The sequence below is a fragment of the Tyto alba genome, unplaced genomic scaffold, assembly GCF_018691265.1.
Source record: "Tyto alba isolate M040663 unplaced genomic scaffold, T.alba_DEE_v4.0 Super-Scaffold_20000042, whole genome shotgun sequence".
Lineage (NCBI taxonomy): Eukaryota > Metazoa > Chordata > Aves > Strigiformes > Tytonidae > Tyto > Tyto alba.
The window spans coordinates 10195471-10218651 of NW_024881293.1; the positions used below are offsets into that span (position 1 = coordinate 10195471).

The 23181-nt window shown below is 62.2% G+C and overlaps 2 protein-coding genes across 3 annotated transcripts; one reads left to right on the forward strand and one right to left on the reverse strand.

Moving 5' to 3' along the window:
• The first annotated feature begins 737 nt into the window (after nt 1–737).
• Nucleotides 738–19880, forward strand: ARHGAP45 (Rho GTPase activating protein 45). 2 transcript variants are annotated; one of them, XM_042794579.1, is made up of 23 exons: nt 738–992; nt 3059–3389; nt 4985–5128; nt 6238–6322; nt 6789–6861; nt 7351–7429; nt 7813–7950; nt 8184–8248; nt 9152–9262; nt 9627–9707; nt 9951–10130; nt 10347–10484; nt 10776–10966; nt 11276–11427; nt 11840–11917; nt 12413–12514; nt 12887–13050; nt 13582–13770; nt 14141–14278; nt 15766–16004; nt 16295–16556; nt 16996–17098; nt 17280–19880. In XM_042794579.1, exons 1-23 carry the CDS (start codon nt 903–905, stop codon nt 17648–17650), a joined length of 3504 nt encoding a protein of 1167 aa, XP_042650513.1. In that variant the 5' UTR covers nt 738–902; the 3' UTR covers nt 17651–19880. The 2 variants fall into 2 exon arrangements, with proteins under 2 accessions (XP_042650513.1, XP_042650512.1); XM_042794578.1 differs by lacking the exon at nt 738–992 and adding an exon at nt 1554–1759.
• A 424-nt stretch (nt 19881–20304) lies between these two features.
• Nucleotides 20305–23006, reverse strand: POLR2E (RNA polymerase II, I and III subunit E). Its single transcript, XM_042794581.1, has 8 exons — nt 22878–23006; nt 22623–22797; nt 22391–22506; nt 21915–21995; nt 21644–21702; nt 21427–21505; nt 20928–21007; nt 20305–20630 (listed from the first exon to the last, which is right to left on the reverse strand). The coding sequence occupies exons 1-7, from the start codon at nt 22932–22934 to the stop codon at nt 20942–20944; spliced, it is 633 nt and encodes a 210-aa protein (XP_042650515.1). The 5' UTR covers nt 22935–23006; the 3' UTR covers nt 20305–20630; nt 20928–20941.
• Nucleotides 23007–23181: the final 175 nt, after the last annotated feature.

The window sequence follows — 23181 nt, forward strand, 5'->3', positions numbered from 1 at the left end:
CCGCCAGCTCCGTGTCCATGTCCGTGTCTGTGTCCCGCGCCGGCCCCGCGGCCGGCACATCGCCCACGGGAGGCAGCCCCATGGGAAGGTCCCGGTGGGCAGCGGCCGGGGCAGGATCTGGCTGGGGGTCCCCACGCTGCGGGAGTGGCACCCTGAGGGTGCTCGGCCCTCTCCTAGGGTTTATCTGCCACCTCGCTGGGTGCACCCATGGGTGAACAGACCGTTGTGGGGCTGCATTACCCCGTGGGTGGGGGAGTGTGGGTGCACAGAGGCTGCAGGCTGGTGAGGGCCAGGGGCAGGGCAGTGACCCTGGGGGGGGGCAGGTGGGCACTGAGCCCACGGGTAGAGGCAGAGCGGGGACCATCCCACAGGTGGGAGCCCAGAGCCCTGCACCCCACTCACCCCCATCCCTGCGGCTTCCAGCAGTGCCCCGTGGGATGGGGCTTGTCCTCCCTGGGCACCCCCAAACAGGGGTAAACCCCCCCAGAGGCCTGGGGTGCCACGGGGGTCAGCCCCGGTCCCACAGAGCGGGGCTCTCTGCCCCCCAGGCCCTTCTGTGCAGCCACGGGGTGCAGCGCTGACCCCCCCCCCCCCCCGCTGCAAACAGCCCCCGGGAGCATCATCCCAGCTGCCTCCTGCGAGGCTGGAGACTGGCCCGAGCCCCCGGAGGGGCGGCCGGGGTCCCCCTGCCCCCCCGGCCTCGCGCCCTGGGTGCGCGTTTGGCTTTTCCTGTTTCAGGTTTGCCTGCGAAGCCGATGAGGAAATAAGGCGGCGTCACACGCGCCCTCCTGACAGTTCGCCCCGGCGAATGTGGCCGGCGCGGTGAGGAGCTGGCAGCCAGGCCCCGCGGCCGCGCCGAGCAAGGGGCTGCCAGGGCCGGGGCTCTGCCGCCCCCGGGAACCATGTTCTCCCGGAAGAAGCGGGAGCTGATAAAAACCCCCTCCATCTCCAAGAAGAGCCGGGCGGGAAGCCCCGTCCCACAGACCCTGCCGGTGAGTGTCCCGTGTCCCCCCCACACCCTCGGCGGGCTGGGGGGTCATGGGGCCACTGCGCCCACGGAGCTGCTGGGAACAGCTGTGAGGTGGGAAGGGGGATTTGGGTACGGCCAGGGGGTCTGCGAGGAGGAGGAGGAGGGGGCTGAGGAAGGACCCTGCTCACTGGGAGTGGGTTTTGCCACATATGAAGGGAGCAGGGCAGCCACCCTGGGAGGGAAAGCGGGGCTGGGGGGAAACGGGGGACTGCATCAAAGGGCAGGGGAGCCCGGCTGTGGGGGCTGCAGCTGAGGGTTTGGGGAGGGCGGAGAAACCCCCAAACCTCCCAGGAGACAGGAGTGGGAGCACAGGGGAACACCCGGGCTCGGCTGGCTCCACCGCCTCGGTCCTGCCATATATTTATTTACTTGTGGGCACCCCCCCAGTGCTGGGGGGGTGCGGGAGGAAGCGCCTCACCTCCGCGGGGCTGGCCGGCGTCCGGGGCTCCTCGCGCACCCTGGCACTGCCCGCCCCGCGCCTGCGCCCCAGCCCGCAGAGCATGGGGCCGATGGGGCCCGGGAGCCCGCCCGTGGCTCCTTAGCAAGGGGCACCCACCCCCCGTGCCCCAGGAGAGGGGCCTATGGGTGGTGGACGGAGGGATGCTCGGCCGGGCGGCTGGGAGGAACAGCTACAGCCCCTACTCGGCCGGGCGCCGCGGGGCGGGTAAAGCCAACTCCCCCAAACGCTCCCTGGATTCGCTGCCCCACGCGCCCGCGGTGTGGCTGACGGTATGGCCGGGTGCGGACCGTGGGTGCCGGTGTGGGGGGGACCAGGGTGTCGGGGGTGGGGGGGGGGGGGTTGCTGCACAGGTTTCCACAGGCTGGGCTGGTCCCAAGCTGTTTTGGGTCGGGGGGCTTTGGGCAGCCCCCTCGCAGGCCTTGGGTGAGTGTGGCCAGCCCTGGGAGCAGCGTGGGGCTGAGCTCTCGCCCACGGCGGCCTCGCGCTCTTGGCTGGCTCGGTGTCTGCCCTGTCGGCACCAAAGATGGCTCCTGGCCCCGCCGAGCCAGCAGCGCCCAGCCAGGGATGCTGAGACCCAGCACACTCGTGTCACACCTGGGTGCCCGAGGGCTGCTGATGGGAGCTGCTGGAGGGGCGAGGGTGGGCCCCCTCCCCGTGCCGCAGGGACTCTCACGGGGTGCGTGGCCCCCACGCAGTGCACGGCCCCGGATGGTGCCGGTACCAGCCCCACCCTCAGGGCAATTTTACCCCTAGAAATTGGGGGGTCCCTGTCCATAAAATATCTGCGAAGCCTCCAGAGAGTGGCCTGGGAGGTGTCCCCATCCCTGCCCCCATCCCTGCAGGGCAGGGGCCGGGCCCGACCTGGTGATGAAAAAGAGGAAGGGACAAGTGGGGCCAGATCCTGATGCCATTTGGCCATGCTGGGGTCCCCAGGCCCCCCGGGGATGGGGAGATCCAGCACGGTGGGTGCTGGTGGGGGACAAGGCAGTGTCACCCACACAGTCATTGTGTGCCCCCCAAAACAAACCCCGGGCCCACAGGAGCTGGTGGGGCCCAGGGTGGGCCATGGGGCCAGCGGGCAGATGTGGTGGCCGAGCCAGCTCCTGGCCACTGGATTAGGAACACAGGCTCCTTGTGAGACCCCAGTGCTGGGGCGGTTAATCGCAGGGAGCCCAGGGCAGTGCTGGCTGCAGGGGCTGCCTGCAGCGTGGAGGGAGGCGGGGGGGGGGGGGGGGGCGGGATGGCAGAGTCACTGCCTTCACCCTGCAGGGTCCCAAGACTGTCCCCACCAGCCCCCACCCCAAGATTCCCAAAGGGCTGGAAACGCCGGGGGGGGCTGCGCCTTGTCCCAGCACCGCAGCCTGGCAGGATCGCCCGCGGGCTCTGCCAGGATACCTAACTGGGGAAACTGAGGCACGGCACGGCTGCAGGCTCTGGTGCCAGCTCACCCCTCCAGGCTGGTGGCACGGCGGGGGGGGAAGGGGGTGCCCAGGGTGCTGCCCCCTCCCTACCCAAGCCGGGGTCCTGGCCGTGCCTGCTGGGTCCTCACGCTCGTCCCCGCTCCCCAGGACCTTTCCCGCAAGGATTGCCTGGAAACACCTGGCTCCAGCCTGGGGGAGCTGCCGCCCTCCAGCTCCAAGCTCAGCACCAGCCCCAGCGCCGTGGGGACCCTCAAGCGCCCCACCAGCCTCAGCCGCCATGCCAGCGCCGCCGGCTTCCCCCTCACCGCGGCGGGCCCCAGAGCCGTGCCCAAGGGCCACAAGACCCCCACGTCCTATAGCCCCATGGAGGGCGGGGAGGGCCCCTTCATCGACACCGAGGACATCTCCCAGCTGCTGGCCGACGTGGCCCGCTTCGCCGACGCCCTGGAGAACCTGCGGGACGTGGTGCTGCGTGACGGTGAGTCCCCCCGTGGCCCCCAGCCCCGGTGCTGCCCACGCTGCCCACGCGGCGCCGGATCACCCGGAGCATCCCCCTTCCCCATGGGTGGGGGGGTGTCTGTCCAGGCTGGGGGGCGAGCGGGACCCCCGGGGGGGGGCCACGCTGAACTACAGCAGCCGTGGGTGGCTGCCGGGAGTTCCGAGCCAGGATAACGCGGCTTCCTGCCTGCGAGCTATTTTCATCCGCCCGTTTTCCTGTTTACATCGCAGCGGTGCCAGCTGCCTGCCAGGGCCCCCCAAAGCCCTGCGGGGTGCCGGGCACAGCCCCCCCTGACTCACCGGACCAGCCTCACCAGGGCAGCCGGTGGGATGGGGCCGATGCCCCAGCCTGGGGCTGGGTGGGCTGCGAGTGGGCGTCCCTGCCTGAGGAGGCAAAGGGAACAGCCACGATCTCGTGGTCCCTGTGGCGAGGTGGGGCTGAGGCCAGGGCGGGGGGGGGGGGGGGTGGGGGGGGGTGGGTGTCACATGGTGCTGTGTTTTCGCCGCTGTCTTTGCAAACATGTTGATGCATCCTCCACTCAGCGTGGAAAATGGCAGCACCCAGCCTGGATCCATGGCTGGGCCAGTGGGAACGGGGTTGAGGTCTGCGCTGCTGGGGGGGGGCGTGGGATGGCAGCCCGGGGGGGGTGATGCTTCCAGGTCCCTGTGAAGGTTTGGGCATTGTAGGGCAGGGAGGAAACAGCCCAAAGCTGGACGGTGACCATCCCGCTGCTGTCCCCACTCGGGGTCCCCGGTTATTGCTGGACCCAGTCTGGGACAGCCGGGACGGTGCCATCCCCAAGCTGGCAGAGACAGGGGGAGGTTGGGTCACCTGTGGGACACAGCCATGATTTTGGAGAATCCAGCTCTCCTCTGCACCCATCCAGCCCCATTCCCAGCTCTGTTCCCAGTCTCTCTGGTGTCCCCACTTCCCACTGCGGAAGGGGACTGGAAATGGAGCAAACCCCTTCCTGACGCCGAGCTGGGGGCTTTGCCCGGCCAGACGGTGGGTGCCAGGCTCCCATCCCAGTGCTCCCATCCCATGGGCTCCTCACAAGCTGCTGGCACCCAGCCCCAAGCCCTGGCACTGTGCTGGCGGGGAGCCGGGCTGGACCCCCGGGCCAGACCCCTGGAGCCCACGATGGGGCCAGTGCCCAGGGAAGGACCCCCCGGGATGCAGCGAGCCCGGCTGGATGGGGCACAGTGACAGCAGAGACCTGCTGCATCCCTGCCAGCGCCTGGGAGCGCCCATCCGGCAGGCAGGAAGGGAAGGAAATGGGGAGGAAATTCCCGAACTGCTTTCAAGGGAAAAAGTTACTACTGAGGAAAAAAAATGCCTAAAAGGTCGGGCTGCGCCGGGCCCGCTGCTGCGCCGAGGACACACTGGCTGGTTTCGCCACAGCGGGGATGGAAGGGGAGGGCTGGGGATGTGGTGGTGCCAGTCCCGGGGAGCCCCAAAGCCAAGGGGATGGGCAGCATGGTCCGGGAGCCTGGCGGGGTGGGCTGGCAGGAGGCGGATGGGAGGCTGGGGAGGGCAGGGACGGGGGGCAGCGTTTCAGCCCCCCTCTCTTGCAGACCCCAAGGAGCCCCAGCGGCCGCTGGCCCACGAGTGCCTGGGTGAAACCCTGCGCATCCTGCGCCAGGTCATCAACAAGTACCCGCTGCTCAACACCCTGGAGACCCTGACGGCTGCCGGGACCCTCATCTCCAAGGTCAAGGGTGAGAAGATGGGGCTGGGAGCTCTGTCCCGCTGCCCTCCTGCCCCAGGCTGAGCTGTGTGGGGTGCAGGGAGCCCGTGGGGGGCTGCCAGGAGCGGAGCTGCCCCCCAAACAGCGCGAAGGCATCAGCTGCCTGCTTGCTGTGGTTTAGTTTTAAGGACTAGGTAGTGCCAGAAATGACAGAGGCCAGATCCCTGCCTGGGGGTTTCCAAGCGTGGCCGCAGGAAAAACACTTAAATAATCGGCTCCTGCTCCTGGCAGCACCTCGTGTTTATAGGAACGGGGTCTGTGGGGCCCAGAGCCTGGCCCGGGCACCACCCCCTGCTGCAGTTACCCCAGCAGGGAGGGGGATGGCTGCGCTAACCACAGGCAGAACACAACATTTTGCGTCACCGTGCCGCTTCCTGGACACCAAACAGCAACCGCGAGGGGACAGGAAGCCTCGTGGCGGGTGGCAGGAGGTCTGCCATGGGGCTGGTCCCACTCGGGGCCGCGACGGCGCGAGTGCAGGCTGCCCCCATCCCTGGGCAGAGAGGGGGGAGTAGCCCCCAGCCCCTCACTGTGGCGGGGGGGGAGCTCAGCTCACCAGCCCCCCGCACCCCAGAGGAGCCGACTCGAAAGGCGCCGGGGTCTGCCCAGAAGCGCTGGCCGCCGGCGAGGGTGTCACGAGTGTCCCTTGGTCTGGGCGTCTGCCAAACGCCGGCTGTGCCGGCTCCCGCTGCTGCTGGTGGTTCCTCTTTCGGCCGCGGGCGAGAGCCCCCCCGGGGGAAGCTCCTGGGGGCTCCGGAGGTGCCGTAACGTTGGAGGCGGTGGGGCAGGTCCACAGCCAGCAGCACCTTTCCAGCAACTCTGGGAAATGGGAACAAACAGAAACGTGAGCCGAGTGATGCTGGCAGGGAAGTCAATCACAGGAGAAATGGAGGGGTCAGAGGCACTGCACTGAGCTCGAGAAAGTCCGTTTATCCATAGGGACGGTCCTCTCCTCCCCACTGTTCCCTCGAGCTTGACCCACAGCGGGGCTGAGCCTGGCAGGAGCCAGCAGCCCCTTCTGCCTGAGACAGGGACAGGTGCGCTCACGGCCGCGGGGCTTCCACATTTCCTCATTTCCAGGTTTCCATTACGAATCCAACAATGAGACGGACAAGCGGGAGTTCGAGAAGGCCGTGGAGACCATCGCAGTGTCCTTCAGCAGCACGTAAGGGACTTTTGGCCACCCGAACCCCAGAGAAGGTTCCCCCCCGATAGACCCCGTCTCCCCCAACACCAGGACACATCTCCACCCCTTGCCCTGTCCCCTCGCCCCGCACGGCCCCACATGTGGCAGCAGGTTTGGGGGGGGGTGCTTTGGGGACCTGTGGGGAGGGCGGATTCACTCCTCCTGCCGCTTGCACCAGCAATTCCTCCAGCACTGAGGAGGGACCCCAAAACCTGCTTGAGCCCGCAGGCTCCATCCCCTGGCCCCCCATCAGTGCTGGGCCAAGCTCTGCTCCCCTGCCTGAGCCGCTCAGACCTCATCACGCAGGGCTGAGCTGATCCCCACTGAAACTAGTATTGCAGCTCCGACTGCCCTGGTCCTCGCCCAGTCCCTCGGACACGGGTCGGGTGCTGCAGGGTGACCGCCCAGCTTGTCACTGCCCGTCCTCCCTTTCCTCTCATCACAGCGTGTCCGAGTTCCTCATGGGCGAGGTGGACAGCAGCACCATCCTCTCCATCCCACCCAGCGACCAGAACCAGGTGAGTGATGCCTGCTCCCATCGCGGGGGTCTTGGGCTGTGCCGGAGCGCTCACCCCCAGCTCGGGAAGGGGCTGAGCCCCCCAGACCCAGACGTGGGATTCCCGGCCCACCTCCAAGCCCGGCGGAGCTGCATGTAGGCTCTGCTGCTTGCTCCTGTCCTCACCGCCATGCCAAGAAGGGAAAAGCTGCCTGGCAGCTCAATCCAAGGGGCACGGTGGCTCAGGAGGGGATGGAGCCGCTGCCAGCAGAGGCACAAACCAGGGCTCTGGCTGTTCTCCGTAGCTCTGTCCCGGTCTGGTGTGTGCACAGAGCAAGGTGTTTCTCCAGCAACGTCCCCGTGAGCTCCTGGCCTTCCTGCAGGGCCACGGGCTGGGCACAGCAGACTTCCAGAAACACCAGAAAGGCTCCAGCAGCCCCGGCTTTCTGCCTCCCCCCCCATCCCACTACTTCTTGTCTGATCTGTCCCTTTTCTTTCCCAATTCCCAAAGACTATGGAGAGCCTCTACGGGGGGATCCCGGGGCCTGGAGGAGACGGCATGCCTTCGGGCATGGAGAGCTATGACACGGGTGAGCAGGCAGGCTCTGGGCACAGGGTTTGGGGTGGCTGAGCAAACCAGCCAGCAGGAACCAGCATTGTCCCCATCGCTGCCGTGGTCCCGAGCCACACACGGCTTCTCGGCTGAGAAAAAGCAGCGGAGCTGCTGCTGGCACCGGGGACCAGCGGGACACCAGCCCAGCACGGTGCCAGCACAGAGACGGGGAGGTTTGCTCTGAAAGCTCACGGAGCTTGCGGGGCTGAGCCAGGCTGTCCTGGGGTTTTCCTGGCTGTTCTGGTGCTGCTGGAAACTCGAAGGCAGGCAGAGGGAATGGGTCAGCGCGCACAGTGGCAGCAGCACCTTCAGTGTCTCTCTCCTCTTTCTCTCCCCGCCTTCCCCCTCGTCCCATCACAGGCCGGCCGCCTGCTGAGGAAGTGGACGTGATGCTGCAGCGCTGCGAGGGGGGTGTAGATGCCGCCCTCCAGTATGCCAAAAACATCTCCAAGTACATGAAGGACCTCATTGGGTACCTGGAGAAAAGGACCACGCTGGGTGAGGCGGGGAGGACGGCGGGTGGGTCCTCTCCGGAGCGGGGCTGAGCCCCTCACGGCAGCACCAGAACAGGTCAAGGTCCTCACGTGCACGTGGCTGAGGGAGTCAGACACTGCAAGGGCAGCGGTGAACTTCATTCCTGAAGTTCTTGATTTATTTTTCAAAAGGAACCCAATCAGCAGGGAAATCCTGGTGTCGCGTATGTCTTTTCACTTCCAACCTTTGTCTTCCAGAGATGGATTTTGCCAAAGGGCTCCAGAAGATGGCAAACAGCTGCAAGCAAACCATCAGTCAGGAGGTCAGTCCACGTCCCTACGGCCGCCCAGGCTGTCGGGCTGTCTCTGTGCCACCCCAGGAGCAAACAGCCCTGGAGAGCTCGTTTTGCATCACCCAGGAGAACAAACGTGCGGTTCTCCAAAGCTCTCTGCTTGGCAAAATTCACATGTCCGAAGCAAAGGGTAATGCCAAGACCCTGAAAAAGCTCCTCCATCAGCAGCTGGTATTTCTGCCCTGGCCATGCCAGGTGTGCCAGGCGGGAGAGCCTGGGCAGGCTTACACGCCAGACGTGCCCTTTCCCTTGCTCTCCAGCCCAGGCGCGGGGCAGGAGACACCACGGGCCCTTCCAGCCCCCCCCACACCCCCCCGCAAGCAGCCTCTCAGCAGCCCGCGCCCACGCTGACTGGCCTGTGCAGGGAGATGAGAAGAACTCAGCAGGGCTTGAGACTTTCTCAGCCCTTCCCCTGCCCCTGCTCCCCGGGCTGGCACTGCTGCTTGCCCTGACCCTGCCACTGCAGAGCCTGCCTTGTCCTTGGCCACTGCCAGAGACGTTAGTGACAATGGTCACAGAGAGAAGGGCTGTCAGAAAAGAAGGTGCAGGCTGCCAGAGGAATGATTATTCCTCAGGATAGGATCATGACCATCTTTACCCCATAGGAACCCAGAGAGGTCTGTAGGAAGCTGGTAGAGAGAACAATTCACCGCTGCAACAGAAAAAATGCACTCAAAAAATAGTAGTGCAGTAAGATTTGCAGGTATCTGACACCAGTCATAGAGTGGTCCAGGACAGGGCTTTTGTCAGTAGCAGGCAGCCAGGCCGAGCCTCCTGCGCTCCGTCCCCCGGACGCCGCACCGGAGGACGCTTCTCCTTCGGTTCACGCCGCGGTGCTGGGGCTCAGGGTGACGCATTTTTCTCGTTTCTCAGACCAACATGCCCTTCCTGTCCATCTACCTGCTGGCCCTGGAGCAGGACATGGAGCACGGGACATCAGTTCTGCAGGCTGCCAGCACCCTGCAGCACCAAACCTTCCTCCAGGTGAGGGGACCGGGCAGCGCAGGCTCATGCAGGGGTGCTCAGACACAGGATGAGTCCTGAGAGGGATGATCTGGTGCAGGGTGGACACGGTCCTGCAGTCTGTGTCCCTGGGGAGCAGCAGACGTCCTCTCGTTGCAGAGGGTGGCTCTTGCTTAGCTCAGCCTGGAAGAAACTGCATCTGGCACTTCCCAGGCTGCAGATTTTCATCCGTGTCACAAACCCTCCCCGCAACCGAGCCCAGATGTGCTGGGGAATGACAACAATTGCCACAGGGGACTTCTCCTTGCAAAGCCTTTTGCAAAGGGAAGAGCGGTGAGCGTTTAGCTCAGACCACTGTGGGGGTTGTTTCTCCCTCCTGATTCAGCCGCTGACGGTGAGACGCCTTGAACATGAAAAACGGAGGAAGGAGATCAAGGAGCAGTGGCACCGGGCGCAGAGGAAACTGGTGAGTGACATCCAGGCAGCACAGGCTGGGTTTGCGCTCCCCGAGCTCTCTCTGGAGAGCCCCGGTGACACGTACCCTGGTGCTGGACTCTGCCCCTCGCCAGCAGCGTTAGGGTCTTTGTCCAAGGGTGCTCTGCCATGCTGGGGGACGCCGGGGAAACGCAGGGCCCTGGGGAGCTTGGAGGAGATAACAATCCTCTTGCAGAGGCCAGTCCTCACCCTGGGTCTCTGTTTTCGTTGGCAGCAAGAGGCTGAGGTGAACCTGCGCAAGGCCAAGCAGATATACATGCAGCGCAGCGAGGAGCATGACAAGGCCAAGTACATGGCAGTGAAAGCGGAAGAAGAGCAGCAGAACACCACCAGCAGCATCACCACCAAAACCCTGGACAAGAAGAGGCGGCTGGAAGAGGAAGCCAAGAACAAGGTAGGAACATGACAGCTCTGGCCTCGGGCTGGGCAAGGACCTTCTGGCTCCCTGCTGTTCTAGCACTGGAGCAGCCCGGAGCTCCATGGACTGAACTGAGCTCCCCACAGATCCTCGGCCACGGCGCGGGAATGCCCAGAGGAACGGGGTCCAAGTGCAGAGAGCTGTTCCCCTTGTTCTCCTTCCCTCTGAGATGTTTCTGTCTCTTGCTCACAGGCAGAAGAGGCGATGGCCACATACCGGACCTGTGTTGCGGATGCAAACACCCAGAAGCAGGAGCTGGAGGATACCAAGGTGAACTCCTTGCGGCAGATCCACGAAGTGATCAAACAGAGCGACCAGGTCATCAAGACGGTGAGTGGGGCTTGCTTGGGATGGCCCCAGGGCAGGGGGTGGTCATATCCTGCTCGGGAGAGGTTCAGAGCTGCCTCCCCAGCAGACCTGGCTTAGCTGCCCCTATTTCAGATGAGGTCCAGCTGGATGCAGAGCACTCCTCACTCCCTTGTGCTCTGAAAAGCTCAAGGCTGCAGACCAAGCACTGCTCCGTGCTCCTGATTTCCCATCTAACCCGGAGCTCCTTGTCTCTATTCTCTGTGCGCATCAGCTCACAAAGCTCATGTCTAATTTTCTCTACGTTATTTTTAGGCCACAATCTCCTTCTACCAGATCATGCACATGCAGACGGCTCCACTGCCCGTCAACTTCCAGACGCTGTGCGAGAGCAGCAAGCTCTACGACCCCGGGCAGCAATACGCCTCCCACGTCAAGCAGCTCCAGCGAGGGGATGAACCCGACATCCAGTACGACTTTGAGCCCTACGTGTCACACAACGCTTGGTAGGAAAGGCGAGCGGGGAATCATTCTTGGTTTACACTCATTTTCTCTGTCGCTGACAGCTGTCCCCTGGGCTGGCACTACGCTCCCCCACAGAAACCAGCATGCTTTCAGCTCCTGCTGGGAAAGCTGGGGCTGGACCGGCTGGGAATTTGCCTCACATCCTCTGATGGATGAGACAGGCTATCTAGAATTCATGAGAGGCCTGTAAATCCCAAGACAGGTGGATAGCAGCCATGAATAAGGTTTTCAAGTGTCCTTCCTTCTCATCCCCTCAGACATTCGTTTTTCTCCTTCTTCCTGCCCACCAGGTCCCCCTTTACTCGGACGCGGAAAGGCAGCTTCAATGCCAACGACTTCTCAACGAACACCGGCTCCAACGGGGCTGGGCTGCCCAAGGACGGGGCGGGCTCGGAAGGGGGGGCAGGAGCCAAGGAGCACCAAAGCGGGGCTGAGCGGAGAGGTGAGCCCGGAGCAGAGGGGGGGGGGGTCTCTGCTCCGCCAGCCCCTCCCCGGCACCGTTCGCTGCAGGCTGCGTCCCCCCGGGCAGGAGCGAAGCGTGACCGCAGCGGGCACCGCGGCGGGGGCTTCTCTTTGCAGCAGTAGGACAGGCTGGAAGCCTTGCAGGCTGACTGACACAACATCAGATCTATGAAGGTTTTTTTTCTGCTTTTGCTGTCCAGTGCTACCTGACAGACCATTCCCCATCTTCCCATCTCCTCCTTCCCATCACAGCCCCACCAGCCCCCTCACCAGCCCGTCAACAGAAACCCGAGCAGCTTCCTGCAGTAATTTCAGTGTCCAGGCTGTCCTCCTCTGTTTCTCTCCTGAACGCAGGAAGCAATCTCAAACGGACTATGTGTTTTCTTCTGCAGGTGGGAGGGGACACCAGGTCCATAAATCCTGGCCGACCACCATTACTGAAGCTGACAGCAGCCTGGATTCAAACGCAGGTAGAGACCAAACCCAGCCCAGGGCAGGCAGCCCTTCCCCTCCTAACACTGTCAGCCTAAAAGCAGAACGTTGGCATTAGGCAGGACTTGTCACTTCTTTATCAGCCTTGTAGGAACACTGTTGTAAATAACTGCTCTGAGCCCAGTCTTCAACAGGATGGGATGGGATGGGATGGGATGGGGTGGGATGGGATGGGATGGGATGGGATGGGGTGGGATGGGATGGGATGGGGTGGGGTGGGGTGGGGTGGGGTGGGATGGGGTGGGAGGGGGGACCCCAGAACATTTTCACTGCACCAGCTGCAGCCTACTCCCCGCAGACCACGGCAGGCCCACACAGCCCCCACCAGCTCCCAGTTTCCCATTTTCTCCCGGGAGCTGCCCCAGCTGCACAAGGCACACAACTGCTTGCTGTGGCCACATGCATCAGGGCACACTTAGAAGAGAAACGACTGTGCCAGTGTTCTCACCGGCTCGTGGGTTTTCCTTTGCCAGGTGAATTTGGCTGTAAGCTCCAGCGGCTGTCTTCCAACGGCACCATGTCCTCCAGCGAAGAGCTGGAGGAGAAGGATGAGACCGCCACCACCTTTGAGCAGAGTACGTGCCAGCGTGACAGTGACGCGGTGTGCGCTGCACCCACAGACCGTGGCAAAGCTAACTGCAGGCTGACTTGCCCCCAGTTCAGTAGTTCTGGAGCTAAACCGAGCAATTGCTGGGAGGATACCTGCCGGTGACCCGTGAGGAGCCCAATAGCTTTGCCTTTACCAAGGGATGAGCTCTGCTCAGAGCAGTGGGAACAGATGCACTGGGGCTGCACACCTCAGAGTGCAGGGTATTTGTAATGTTGCTAAAGAACTAATGCATCCAACTGGTTGCCTGCTCTGTGACAGTGACCCTTCCACTCAAGCTGTGCTTAACCCTTCCTCAGGAGCCAGTGTGCAGACGCATTTCTTCCTGTTCTGCTCACAGGCATCAATGGGATGACCCCAGAGATGACGGCTCCAACAGGGCCCTTCCGGAACGTCGGCTTATCCAAGGCTGCCCAGACTCATCGGCTGAGGAAGCTCCGCGCCCCTTCCAAGTGTCGGGAGTGCAACAGCTACGTTTACTTCCAGGGAGCAGAATGCGAGGAGGTAAAATTGGGAGAAGTGGGAAGGGAGCTCTGAGGGTGGAACAGGTGGAGGACATGGCCCATGGATAGGGTGACCTCACCTCTACCTGTGCACGGTCCTCTGCTTCAGTGTCCGCCGATGAGAGCCACGCGCTCTGCAGCAGCACGTTGCAGGGCAGCTTTTTACCTGGGTGTCACTGGTTTGCTGCAGAAACCCAGCCAGGAGCTGTGACACATGTGGACAAAACCATGGGTGTAACCACAGCCAGGAGGGCCAAGTTCTCTGTGGAAGCAGAGGTGCCAGCATGAACTTTGGGGCAGGACTACCTTTGCCCAGCTCTAACCTGTGTTTAGGAAGACAATCCTCCTTTGGGGAGGGCTCAAGGTGCTTTGCTTTGGTCCTGCAGCGTCACCAAGACAGGCATTTTTCCTGCCTGCCATCGTGCTCAATGAGCTCCTCATTCTCAGAGCAATACGTGGTGTCTCTCAGTGGGTGCCCTTCCACCTGAGCCTGGTGCTGCCGCCCACCTCCGCCCATTGCTCTGTTTTCCAGTGCTACCTGGCCTGCCACAAGAAGTGCCTGGAAACCTTGGCCATCCAGTGTGGGCACAAGAAACTCCAAGGGAAGCTGCAGCTTTTCGGGCAAGACTTCACCAAGGCTTCTCAGAGTAGCTCAGACGGCATCCCCTTCATCATCAAGAAGTGCATTTCTGAGATCGAGAAGCGGGCACTGAAAACCAAGGTGACGCACTCTCTCTTCCCTCTTTGTTGGCGAAGCTGTCTCAGCTGCCTTCTCTAGAAATGATCCTCTGCCTTGGCATGAAAACCGACAGTCTCAGTTTTCAGATTGCTGGAGGCAGGAAGCCAGAAAGTCCCAGGTGATAAACTCGGCCCCAATACCCCAAACTCTGACCTTGGAAAGTCACATCTCTTGCCTCTCTCCTGTGAATCAGGAATGACAGTAACGTCTGAGCTGGCAGGGGATGTCCCAGAATGACTTCTGAGAGGGATTTCCAAACCCAGAAGCAGAGCGTGGGGGCCAGAAGCTCACTGTCTTGTGCAATCTCGAAGAAAAACATCTCACTTCAACTCCACTTTTCCCTCTTTTACAGGGCATCTACCGAGTTAATGGTGTCAAGACCCGCGTGGAGAAGCTTTGCCAGGCATTTGAGAACGGGAAAGAGCTGGTGGAGCTGTCCCAGGCCTCCCCTCACGATATCAGCAACGTCTTGAAGCTCTACCTGCGGCAGGTAAGGTGCTGGGGGGACAGAGGAGACGCGGCCAGGGGAACCAACTTCCCAAACCCAAACGTGGCTTCACTGGGACATCTCCGGCAGGAGTAATTCTGCACGAACTGGGCTTAATAACTGTGGGTGGTGAGAGGGGCCACTCCCAGGTGGGAGCGGGTCAGCAGTGGGGATGGGGCCACATGCAGGAGCGGGGACGAGCACCCACGCTGCGCCCGCTCCGAGCTGACCGCGGGTTTCCTGCTCCGGGCGAGCCCTCGCACAACTCGCCCGCTGGCGCTTCGTGCAGCTCCTGCACCGCGCCCGCAGAAAAACAACGTGCGGAAGCACCAAATCCCCCCTCCCCGCTGCAGCTGGGGAACTGAGCGCCCGAAAAGGGAAGCGAGGCAGCAAAGGTCGCCGGCAGCGCCGGGGCTGAGCTCGCGGCTCCCCGAGAAGGGCCGTGTCCCTCGGGTCACCCTGCGCTGGGCTCGGCTGGGTGCCGAGCCCCTCGGGTCACCCTGCGCTGGATTCAGGTGGGTGCTGAGCCCCCCGGGCCACCCACGGTGGCTCTGCCCAGGCACCCTCCGCCCTGGCACTGGTACCCAACAGCAGCGTCACCCACATCCTCCGAGGAGGGGAAGCTGCTTCTTCCCACCGCAGCCTCGCCGCTCTCCGGGGGTGGGTGTCCCTGCACGGGGGGCTCCTGTACGTGGCCTCGGGGCTCAGTGTGAGGAGGGGGGGGGTTTGTCCCTCGGACCTCAGCACGGAGAGGCCAGGAGGGCTCTGGATCGCTTCTGCAGTTTCTCCAGAGAAAAGCAGAATGGAAAGAGAGGAAAAAATCAGTCCTGAAGCACAATCTGATAGCTCAGGCAGAGAAATATGTTTAAAGTCCCTCTGCAAAGTGCTGGACTGGAGGGAATCTGCTCTGCCCTGAGAGGCAGCCTGTCCTCAGAAATGTCAGTTTAAGCCACTCTGAAAACATCACCAGCCATGCAAAACCACCAATTAGTTAACGTGCTGCTCTGGCTGCCTCAGACAAACTTCAAAGGAAGCGTTTCCTCCTGAGGGCAGCCCCGCCTGGGCTGCAGGCGCTGCTGATCCCTCTCGCCTTCACCCCACAACAACCCACCCCCAGCCTCTTCCCAACCACCTCCCCTCTGCCTGCAGGCCAGGGCTTTTCCAGGGAAAAAGAGAATCCCTTAACCTTGACCCGAGGTACCTACCCAGCAGAGAGCACCCACGGGTTGATCAAACGTTGCTTTTTGGTTGAAATTCACAGGTACTAATTGGCTAGCACAAAGGAGGCTGGATTTACATGCTTCAGGGGATGGATAAACAAACATTACCCCCTGGGTATCAGGCTTCGGGAGCACAGGGGATGTTTCCTTGCTGTAGAAGGGCCCTGGGTTTCTTCAACTCAGCAGCACGGGACAGGTCTGGGTCCCAGGGCGGGGGCCCCCGGGGGAGGCACGGCTCACCAGCACCCATCTCCCCCGTTCTCCCTGCAGCTGCCCGAGCCCATTATGCCGTTCCGCATGTACAACGAGCTGATGGGGCTGGCCAAGGAGAGCTTGCAGGGCAGTGAGGCCAAGGGCAAGAGCGGGAAAGGGGGCCCTGAGCTGGTGGACAAAGGAGCCGACACGGACAAGGTGGTGGCGAACCTGGTGCTGAAGCTGAAGGAGCTGCTGAAGGAGCTTCCCTGGGAGAACATGGCCACGCTCCAGTACCTCCTGCAGCACCTGAGAAGGTGAGGACGGCAGGTCCAGGGACCCTGCGGGTGCTGGGGCACCTTCCTCTTCTTCCCTGGGGTGGGAAGGGAAGTGCAGCCTCCCCACCGGACCCGCGCTGGCGCTGGGGATGGCCCATCCATGGCTGCAGATAATTCTCTGCTGCTCATGGAGCTTGTGTGTGCAGCAAACGGGGAGCCTTGTGCTGCCAGACCAGCAGCTCCCCCGGCCCCGATATGCCTGGTGGGGTGAGCCCTGCCCGTCTGTCTGTCCCTTCTCGCTCTCGCGAGTTCCCCCTCCTCCTCTCCAGGATCGTGGAAGTGGAACAGGACAACAAGATGACCTCAAGCAACCTGGGCATTGTCTTTGGGCCAACACTGATGCGCCCAAGGCCCACAGATGCCACTATTTCTTTGTCCTCGCTGGTTGATTATCCGCACCAAGCTCGCATCATCGAGGCTCTCATCATCTTCTACTCGACCATCTTTGAGACCAAGGAGACCACGGTGCTGGCCGACTCCAGCAAATACGGCACAGACAGCAAGGAGGAGGCAGCCAGCTGCTCCGAGCGGGTAGGAGTCTCTGGGGAAGGGATGTGGAGCTTTTCAAGACACTCTGCTCACACTTGCGACCTGGGGCAGACCCTCCCACAGCCCCAACACCCCCACCCCTCTCCTGAACCGTGCCCTGGCCTCGTGCTCTGCCCCGCAGACGGGGAACATCCCTGCTGTGCCCCACAGCAGTACGGGCCCAGCTGACGCTGCTGCCCTTCTCTTACAAAATGCACCTTGCTTCGTCATGTCCCCATAGGCATCCCCGCTCTGCTTGCGAGTGATTTTCTGCCCCAAAAGAACAGTCTTGGTAGGTGAGATAGGCAGGGGGTGGGGGGATGGAGCCTGCGCACTTTTACCCCGGGACAAGTAGTTGGTACATCTCCGTTTTCTGAAACCATTTCTCCATGAAATGAAATGGCCTCTTCCATGCCCTCACCACCAGTTCTTCTCCTTCCAGGCCAGCGCAGGCTCCCAGCCTGCAGCTCCTCCTGGCAGTGTCCCCTACCTACAGCTGCCTTCGGAGAAGGGGAACCTGGATTACAGCGCTGACTCCTTCGCAGGTAAGTGAAGGGCACCCGGTGTCTCCTCCCCGGTGGGCACAGGTCTCTCGGGAAGTACAAGGAACCAGTGGCAATGACACCGAGTCCTTCCCCTGTCCTGAAGACGGCGTTTGCTGACCAAAGCTCCCGCTGATGCCGTGGTGCTGGGCGAGCGTAACGCAGGGCTCCCTCTGTCCCGCAGAGCCCGGTGACCGCTCCGTCGACTCCGACTCAGAGCTGGAGGACAGCGGGGAGCTGCTGGCCGCCGCGGACGGGGCCCCCCGAACCCAGCTAACGAAGCAGGAGAGCGAAACCAGCACAGACGAAGCTCAGTTCGGCGATGACGGGAGCGAGGGACAGCGGAGCCGGAGCTGCAGCGTGGGCCAGTGGGATGCGGGGGGCAGCGCTCCCCGCTGCTGCAGCCCCCCGGGAGAGGAGCAAAGCGACGCAGAAGAGTATCCTGAGAGCTGCCCCGCCGACACGGACTACAACACAAACCAGTCCAACAACGCAGCTGGGCACGCGGCAGCCAGGAGCCCGGGCAGCCACCAGCAGCAGCCCCGGTTTATTTAAGCCACTGAGCAAAAGTACCGCGGACGCTGGGACGGGGCAAAAGGGGCAAAATCCAGATGCTGCCCCGGCGTAGTGACGTGGGAAGCTGTGATGGGGCGGGGAGGGGCAGCGCAGGGGGGTTTGGTGTGTCGGCTGCAGGCAAGATCTCGCTGTTTGGAGCTTTCACACAAAACCCCCGAGCCCCTCGGCTCCCGGCGGGGACAATCCGGCCAGTCTGGGAGCCCTGGCTGGGGCCAGCAGCCCACAAAGCACATTTCTTGGGAAGGAGTTGAAGCAGGGCAGACCCTTCGCTTGTTGTTCAGGACTGGGAAGGGACCCAGCGCTTTGTCATGCCCGGGCCAGGCTGCAGGCTTAATTTTTGCCACACTCCTTAATCCCATGCCGCTACTGCAGAAATCAAAATAGGACAAATCAAAGGGTCTGATCATCCTCGCTGGCTGCAGCTGGAAGGGGAGACGAGGCTGCCAGAAGGACACGCGGAGAGTTCCCCGACAGCGGCGGGGGGGGGGGGTGGGAAGAAGGGCCCTGCAGCCAGGCACGGGCACCGCACGGACAGACGGACAGTGCCCAGCACCACGCGCAGGCTGGCTCTGCCGGCCCGGGGAGCTGCTCCCCGGCAAGGCAACGCGGCCAGAGGAGCGCGGGGATCGGCACAAACCGCCCGCACCATCTCGCCCAGAGCCGGCCTTGGCTTCAGGGCTGCAGCTGCGCTGCTTGCCAGGCCCTGCACGGTACATTTATCATTTATAACTGACTGTACCAGGCCTCCAACGTCTAGCGATGAATTGATTGCATCAGCACTTCTAAGCAACACAGGACTCAAGGGGCGACCTGCCTGTCCTGGCTCGGCTGACAAGGTTTGCGTTGCTGTTTGTATTTATGGGCATTTTTCTACTTGGCGGGAGCCACGCGAAGAGCAACCTGCAGGCTGTGAGCAAGCTCAGGGGACAGGTGCTCCTGGCTGCAGGGTCCTGAGCATTGCATGATCTCTCAGGGTTTTACTTTTTTTTTTTTTTTGGTAGACATTTGGTCTCCAAAAATCTTAAGTTGCAAGTCCAGGACTACACCTCTGCTCTTCCAGCTGGCCCTGAGGTGGCACTGGGCAGAGCAGGTCACCCCAGGGAGCTGCCTCCTTCTCCTCCTCGGGACTGCCAGGGCCTGAATCGAGCCACAGCCCCTCCCAATGCAAGAGGTTTTTTTTTTTTGGTTTTGTTTTTTTTTTTTTTTGTAGAGATAACCCTTCAACATGAACCCACTACCTCTTCTGGCAAAGGAACTTCAGGGTTTAAACAAGACCAGCCAAAGTATTTTTTTAAAGCTATGAGACTTTTCTGCACTGAAGCATAGAGAAACAAGTAGATTTCTAGGTTAGAAAGGGCTGAAAGCTGCTTCCTCCTGTTACCCTGCTCGTACCTGGCTGCATTCGGTCCCGCAGGGCCAAGCGATGGGGAGGGGGCTCAAGGGCTTGCACAGGCTCCTCGCCACAAAGCGGCTCCTGAGAACCAGCACCAATGCAATGCTGGTTTCTCAGGATTAGCCAGACCCTTCCCCGTGAGGCGCTGGACACCGGGTTGCCTCCCTCTCGCTCTGCTCGCGCACCCGCCCCAGCGCGACGGCGGAGGCAGGTCCCCGGCCGAGGGAGCCGAGCGAGCGGAGCAGCAGCCACGTCCCCGCTGCAGGAACGGTGAGCGGCGGCTGGAGGGGGCCAGGGCACCTTGGTACTGGAGAATTGGGCTGGGGACAGAGGCTGTGCCCAGCCCGGGGGAGATGTGAGGCCCCACGGCTGCCAGAGCTCTCCCGGACTGATGGGAAACGCATCTCAGCATCGCAGGGCAAAGGTACACAAGCCCCGCGGTGACCTGCAGCTGCGCGGTTCGTAACGGATCCAGGGAGGAGCTGGACACCTGCGAGACGTTCAGCTCCGCAGCTCTTCAACAAGGCGGCTGGATTCTTCCAGCAGGTCCTTTCCACGGTGGCAAGAGCACCCGGGTGGTGCCAGGTGTTTGCAAGGGTGGACGGCGGGTGAACGTGAGTGAGGGAAGGTGCAAAAGCTCCGCTTGAGCTTCACACGGTGACAGGCACCCTTCTGGCTGTGTATTATTTCAGCGTGGAAAAAGTAACGCATGTTTGTTATGACATGTCTGTACTGCTGTATGAAGCTGTGTTACGTGCTTTGCTGTGTTCGGATGGACACGCTTCCAAAAAAATAAATAAAATGTGTGTGTTCCAACCTGTGTCAATCCTGGAGATGAGTCCTCCAGACTCGTACACCCACAGCTGCAGCAGGCCAAGCGCTGGAAGGAAGCACTCTGAGGATTTCTAGCAAGTAAACTGAAGCTTAAAAACCCTCGAGAGACCTGGAACAGACTAAAATGAAAGCGACTTGCGGGTGATAAGCAACTCCCTGTTGCAATATCTGAACACAAAGGTCTCAAAACAAGGGCTGGCAGGCAGAACAGATGAGGTAAACAACAAGGTAAGTAAGTGAACCGCAGCGTCAGAGCTGCACACGAGAGCTGCATCAGTTCCGCAGCCACGATGGGGAGCCCACCCAAGCCTCCACAGCAAGATACTCTAAACAGACAGAAAAATACGGGAACTCCCGAAGTCCACAAGGCTTTGCTACAGGGTGAGGCTGAGAAATACAATACCAGTGAGGAACAGCAAGAGTACAAATCTTTATTAAAAATAAGATCCTATTAAACAGGAAAGCAAAGGCCTTTTTCCACTCTCTTCTTCCCTGCACGCTTCTGTTCCTTTAGGCTACCTCCATGGCTTAAGTCCTTAATGAAGACTAAGGAGTTACAGCAAAGTCCATGCTGGAAAGCAAGGAACTAGGCCAAGTAGCATGACTGCATACAGGCAACACGGAAAGCAAATTTTCTTGGCCGCCTATGAAAATGCAGCCACCTCCGAGCGCCTGTGAACTGTCGGTGGGTGGGAAGATGGGGGGGAGGGGGGTTACACAGCTCTTGCACACCTGGAGGAGAGAGCTCGGGATGAGAATCGCCTCGCGCCTCCCTCCACAGGCCACGCTCGCGGCCGAGCCCCACTCAACACCCACAGGCATGTCCCGAGAGCGGCTCCTGAGGCAGAGAGCAGGTACGCCTCGCCGCGGGCCGCCCCCTCCCCAGCAGCACCCTCCACAATCTAAAGTTTTGAGATAGTCTTTTCTCAGAGGCAGCTCACTTCAAGCCAACCCCGCAAAGTCCCAGTGTGAGCCCAATGCACTGCCCAAAAGCTGCCACCAGCCAGAGGCCTCTGCGCTCCCCCTTACCCCACAGCTCCAGGCTACTGCACCAGTCGGTAGGTGATGTAGCGGCCCGCAGTCTCGCTCGGCCGTATGATCTTCACCACCTGCAAGGCCGACAGAAGGAGGTCGGGAGCGGGAGGGGCGGGTGGCGAGCTTCCCCCGCGGGGCTGTGGGCGCCCAGACCCGGCGGCTGCGGCTCAAGAGCTGCAGCACGGGGCAGCCACGGAGCCCTTCGGCCGGGGGTGCTGTGTGGAAGTGTCCCCCCCGCCTCGGTGCAAGGGGAAGGGGCAATCACAGAGCACGGGGCTGGGTCTCATCTGCTGCCCGTCACCAGCTGGGTCAGCAAGCCAGCTGCGGCCCTGCTGGGTCTGCGCAGCTGACACATGCCCATGCCCAACTACAACAGCTTTTACTGGTCAAACAGATGCCTTTCCTGCCTCCAAGAGTTCTGCAGTGCCCTTGGGGGTCTCCTCTCCTTGCCCTGCCCGCAGGGAGCTGGAGCCAGAGTTTAATTCTCTCTTACCTGACCACGCTTTATTCCGAAGTACCGGGCCACAGGGTCCCCGGCCTGGATCCTGGGGAGCTGGTTCTCTCTCAGCTTGCTGCGCAGGGAGTCAAGGAGCAACTCCCCCAGCTCACGGAACAAAGTAATCAATTCTCACACGTGGATGTATTAATTCTCAGCCCAAAGCAAGCATGCATCACACCCAGGCAGGAAGGGAAGAACAAACAAAGGATACTATCTGGCCAGTAGCTCAGTTACTTCTTCCTTTGTCATGACCACGTGCTCCGGGACCAGCTGTAAACAACGGGGGAGAGACTCTAAGATTAGAAAGGCAGAGACAGCGACTGGCTCCTCACAGCGGCAGGAGAAGCCACATGTTTGCAAGGAAGGAAACTACGCCTGCGTCGCTCAGCGACTGAGGGAAGGTCCCTGGCAGCAGCCCGAGCTGCGGCTCCGCACAACGGACGGATGATCCCGGCCTTGCCCCGCTGCCCGTCACCGCTCACCTCGTGCTCTGTGATGTTGATCAGAAGCTCCTGCTGCAGGAACTGCTCCAGGATGTACTTGGGAGCCATATCGACCAGGGACTGGGAAGGGGAAGGTCTGTCAGGCGGCAGCGCTGCGCTGGGGACAGCCCGGGCAGCGCTCCGATCCGCCCCTCGATGTGCCCCCGGCACTACGGGATCAGCCGCGCAGACAGAGCGAGCGCACAGACCTCCTGACCGCTGGCAAACGTCCCCCCTCCTCTCACCCACCTCCCAACAGCTCACGGGCCCTCGGCCGTTCTGGAACCAGAACCAGCTGCTTTGGTTAAAGACGCTTGCATGTTAAGCAAGAGCCTGCGGTAAGGCACAGCAGGCTTTGGTGAAAGATTTTATCCGGAGGGAAATCCCAGGTTTTTATTCACCTAACACCGCACCGCAAAACAGGCGGGCGGCACACGCGTGGCGCGGAGCCGCAGCCCTCGCCCGGCCCTTCGCACCTGCTTGGCGGAGGGGGTCATGCCTTGCTGCACCACGATCAGCGCCCTCGTGATGTTCTCCTCCTGCATCCTCTGGCAGTACATCTTGATCGTCTTTATCCCGACCTTGGGCTCCTCTGCGGAAGGGGCAGCGCCAGCGTTGGGAAGCGCCCCCCCCCCCCCCCCCCCCCCCCCCCCCCCCGGCTCCGGGGGACAGGGCCGCCCCCCTCGCCCGGCCGCCGGCTCCGCTCACCCGGGAAGAAAACGAACATCTGGTCGGTGGGGTCGTCGTTGTGGGCCACCAGCACGGTCAGGTCGGTGCGGCGGGGCCGGCCCTCGCTCGGCTTCTCGCCGAACTGCGACTTGAACTCGTCCAGCGTCTGGTCCAGCTCGTCCTGGGTCACCAAGTAACCCCGGTCGTGGCAGAGCTGCGAAAGGGCGGTAGGCCCAGGTCAGGACACATCCCCCGTTCCCCCGCCCCACCCCCCAATGCCGCCGCCCCCCGCACCTGCATGATGGTTTTACGGATCTTCCACAGCCGGTACGTCTCCTCCTCGTCGTCCATGGCGCCCGCCCGAGGCCCCTGCGGGCTGCCCGCCTTAACGCCTGTGCGGCGGCGGCCGCGAGGACCCCGGCCGCGGGGGCTGCTGGGAGCTGTAGTCCGTGACGGGCCGCCCTCCCGCCCGGGGGGCGTGGAGAGGGGCCGGGGGTCCCTCTGCCGCCGTCGGGACGGTTCCGCCGCTCTCCGCGGCCCAGCCCGGCACAAGCCGCTGCCCAAGAGCCGATCAGGGGCGAAACAGCCGCCATGGCGC

Bases quoted from the DNA above. Each gene is read 5' to 3' on its own strand.
- ARHGAP45 (XM_042794578.1), top strand. From the start codon at position 1,631: ATGCTCGGCCGGGCGGCTGGGAGGAACAGCTACAGCCCCTACTCGGCC. The intron at 3,390-4,984 runs GTGAGTCCCCCC...CCTCTCTTGCAG, and splicing joins GGACGTGGTGCTGCGTGACG to ACCCCAAGGAGCCCCAGCGG. The intron at 6,862-7,350 runs GTGAGTGATGCC...CAATTCCCAAAG, and splicing joins CACCCAGCGACCAGAACCAG to ACTATGGAGAGCCTCTACGG.
- POLR2E (XM_042794581.1), bottom strand. From the start codon at position 22,934: ATGGACGACGAGGAGGAGACGTACCGGCTGTGGAAGATCCGTAAAACC. The intron at 22,507-22,622 runs GTGAGCGGAGCC...CCCCTTCCGCAG, and splicing joins GATGTTCGTTTTCTTCCCGG to AGGAGCCCAAGGTCGGGATA. The intron at 21,506-21,643 runs GTATCCTTTGTT...CTCCCTGCGCAG, and splicing joins ACTGAGCTACTGGCCAGATA to CAAGCTGAGAGAGAACCAGC.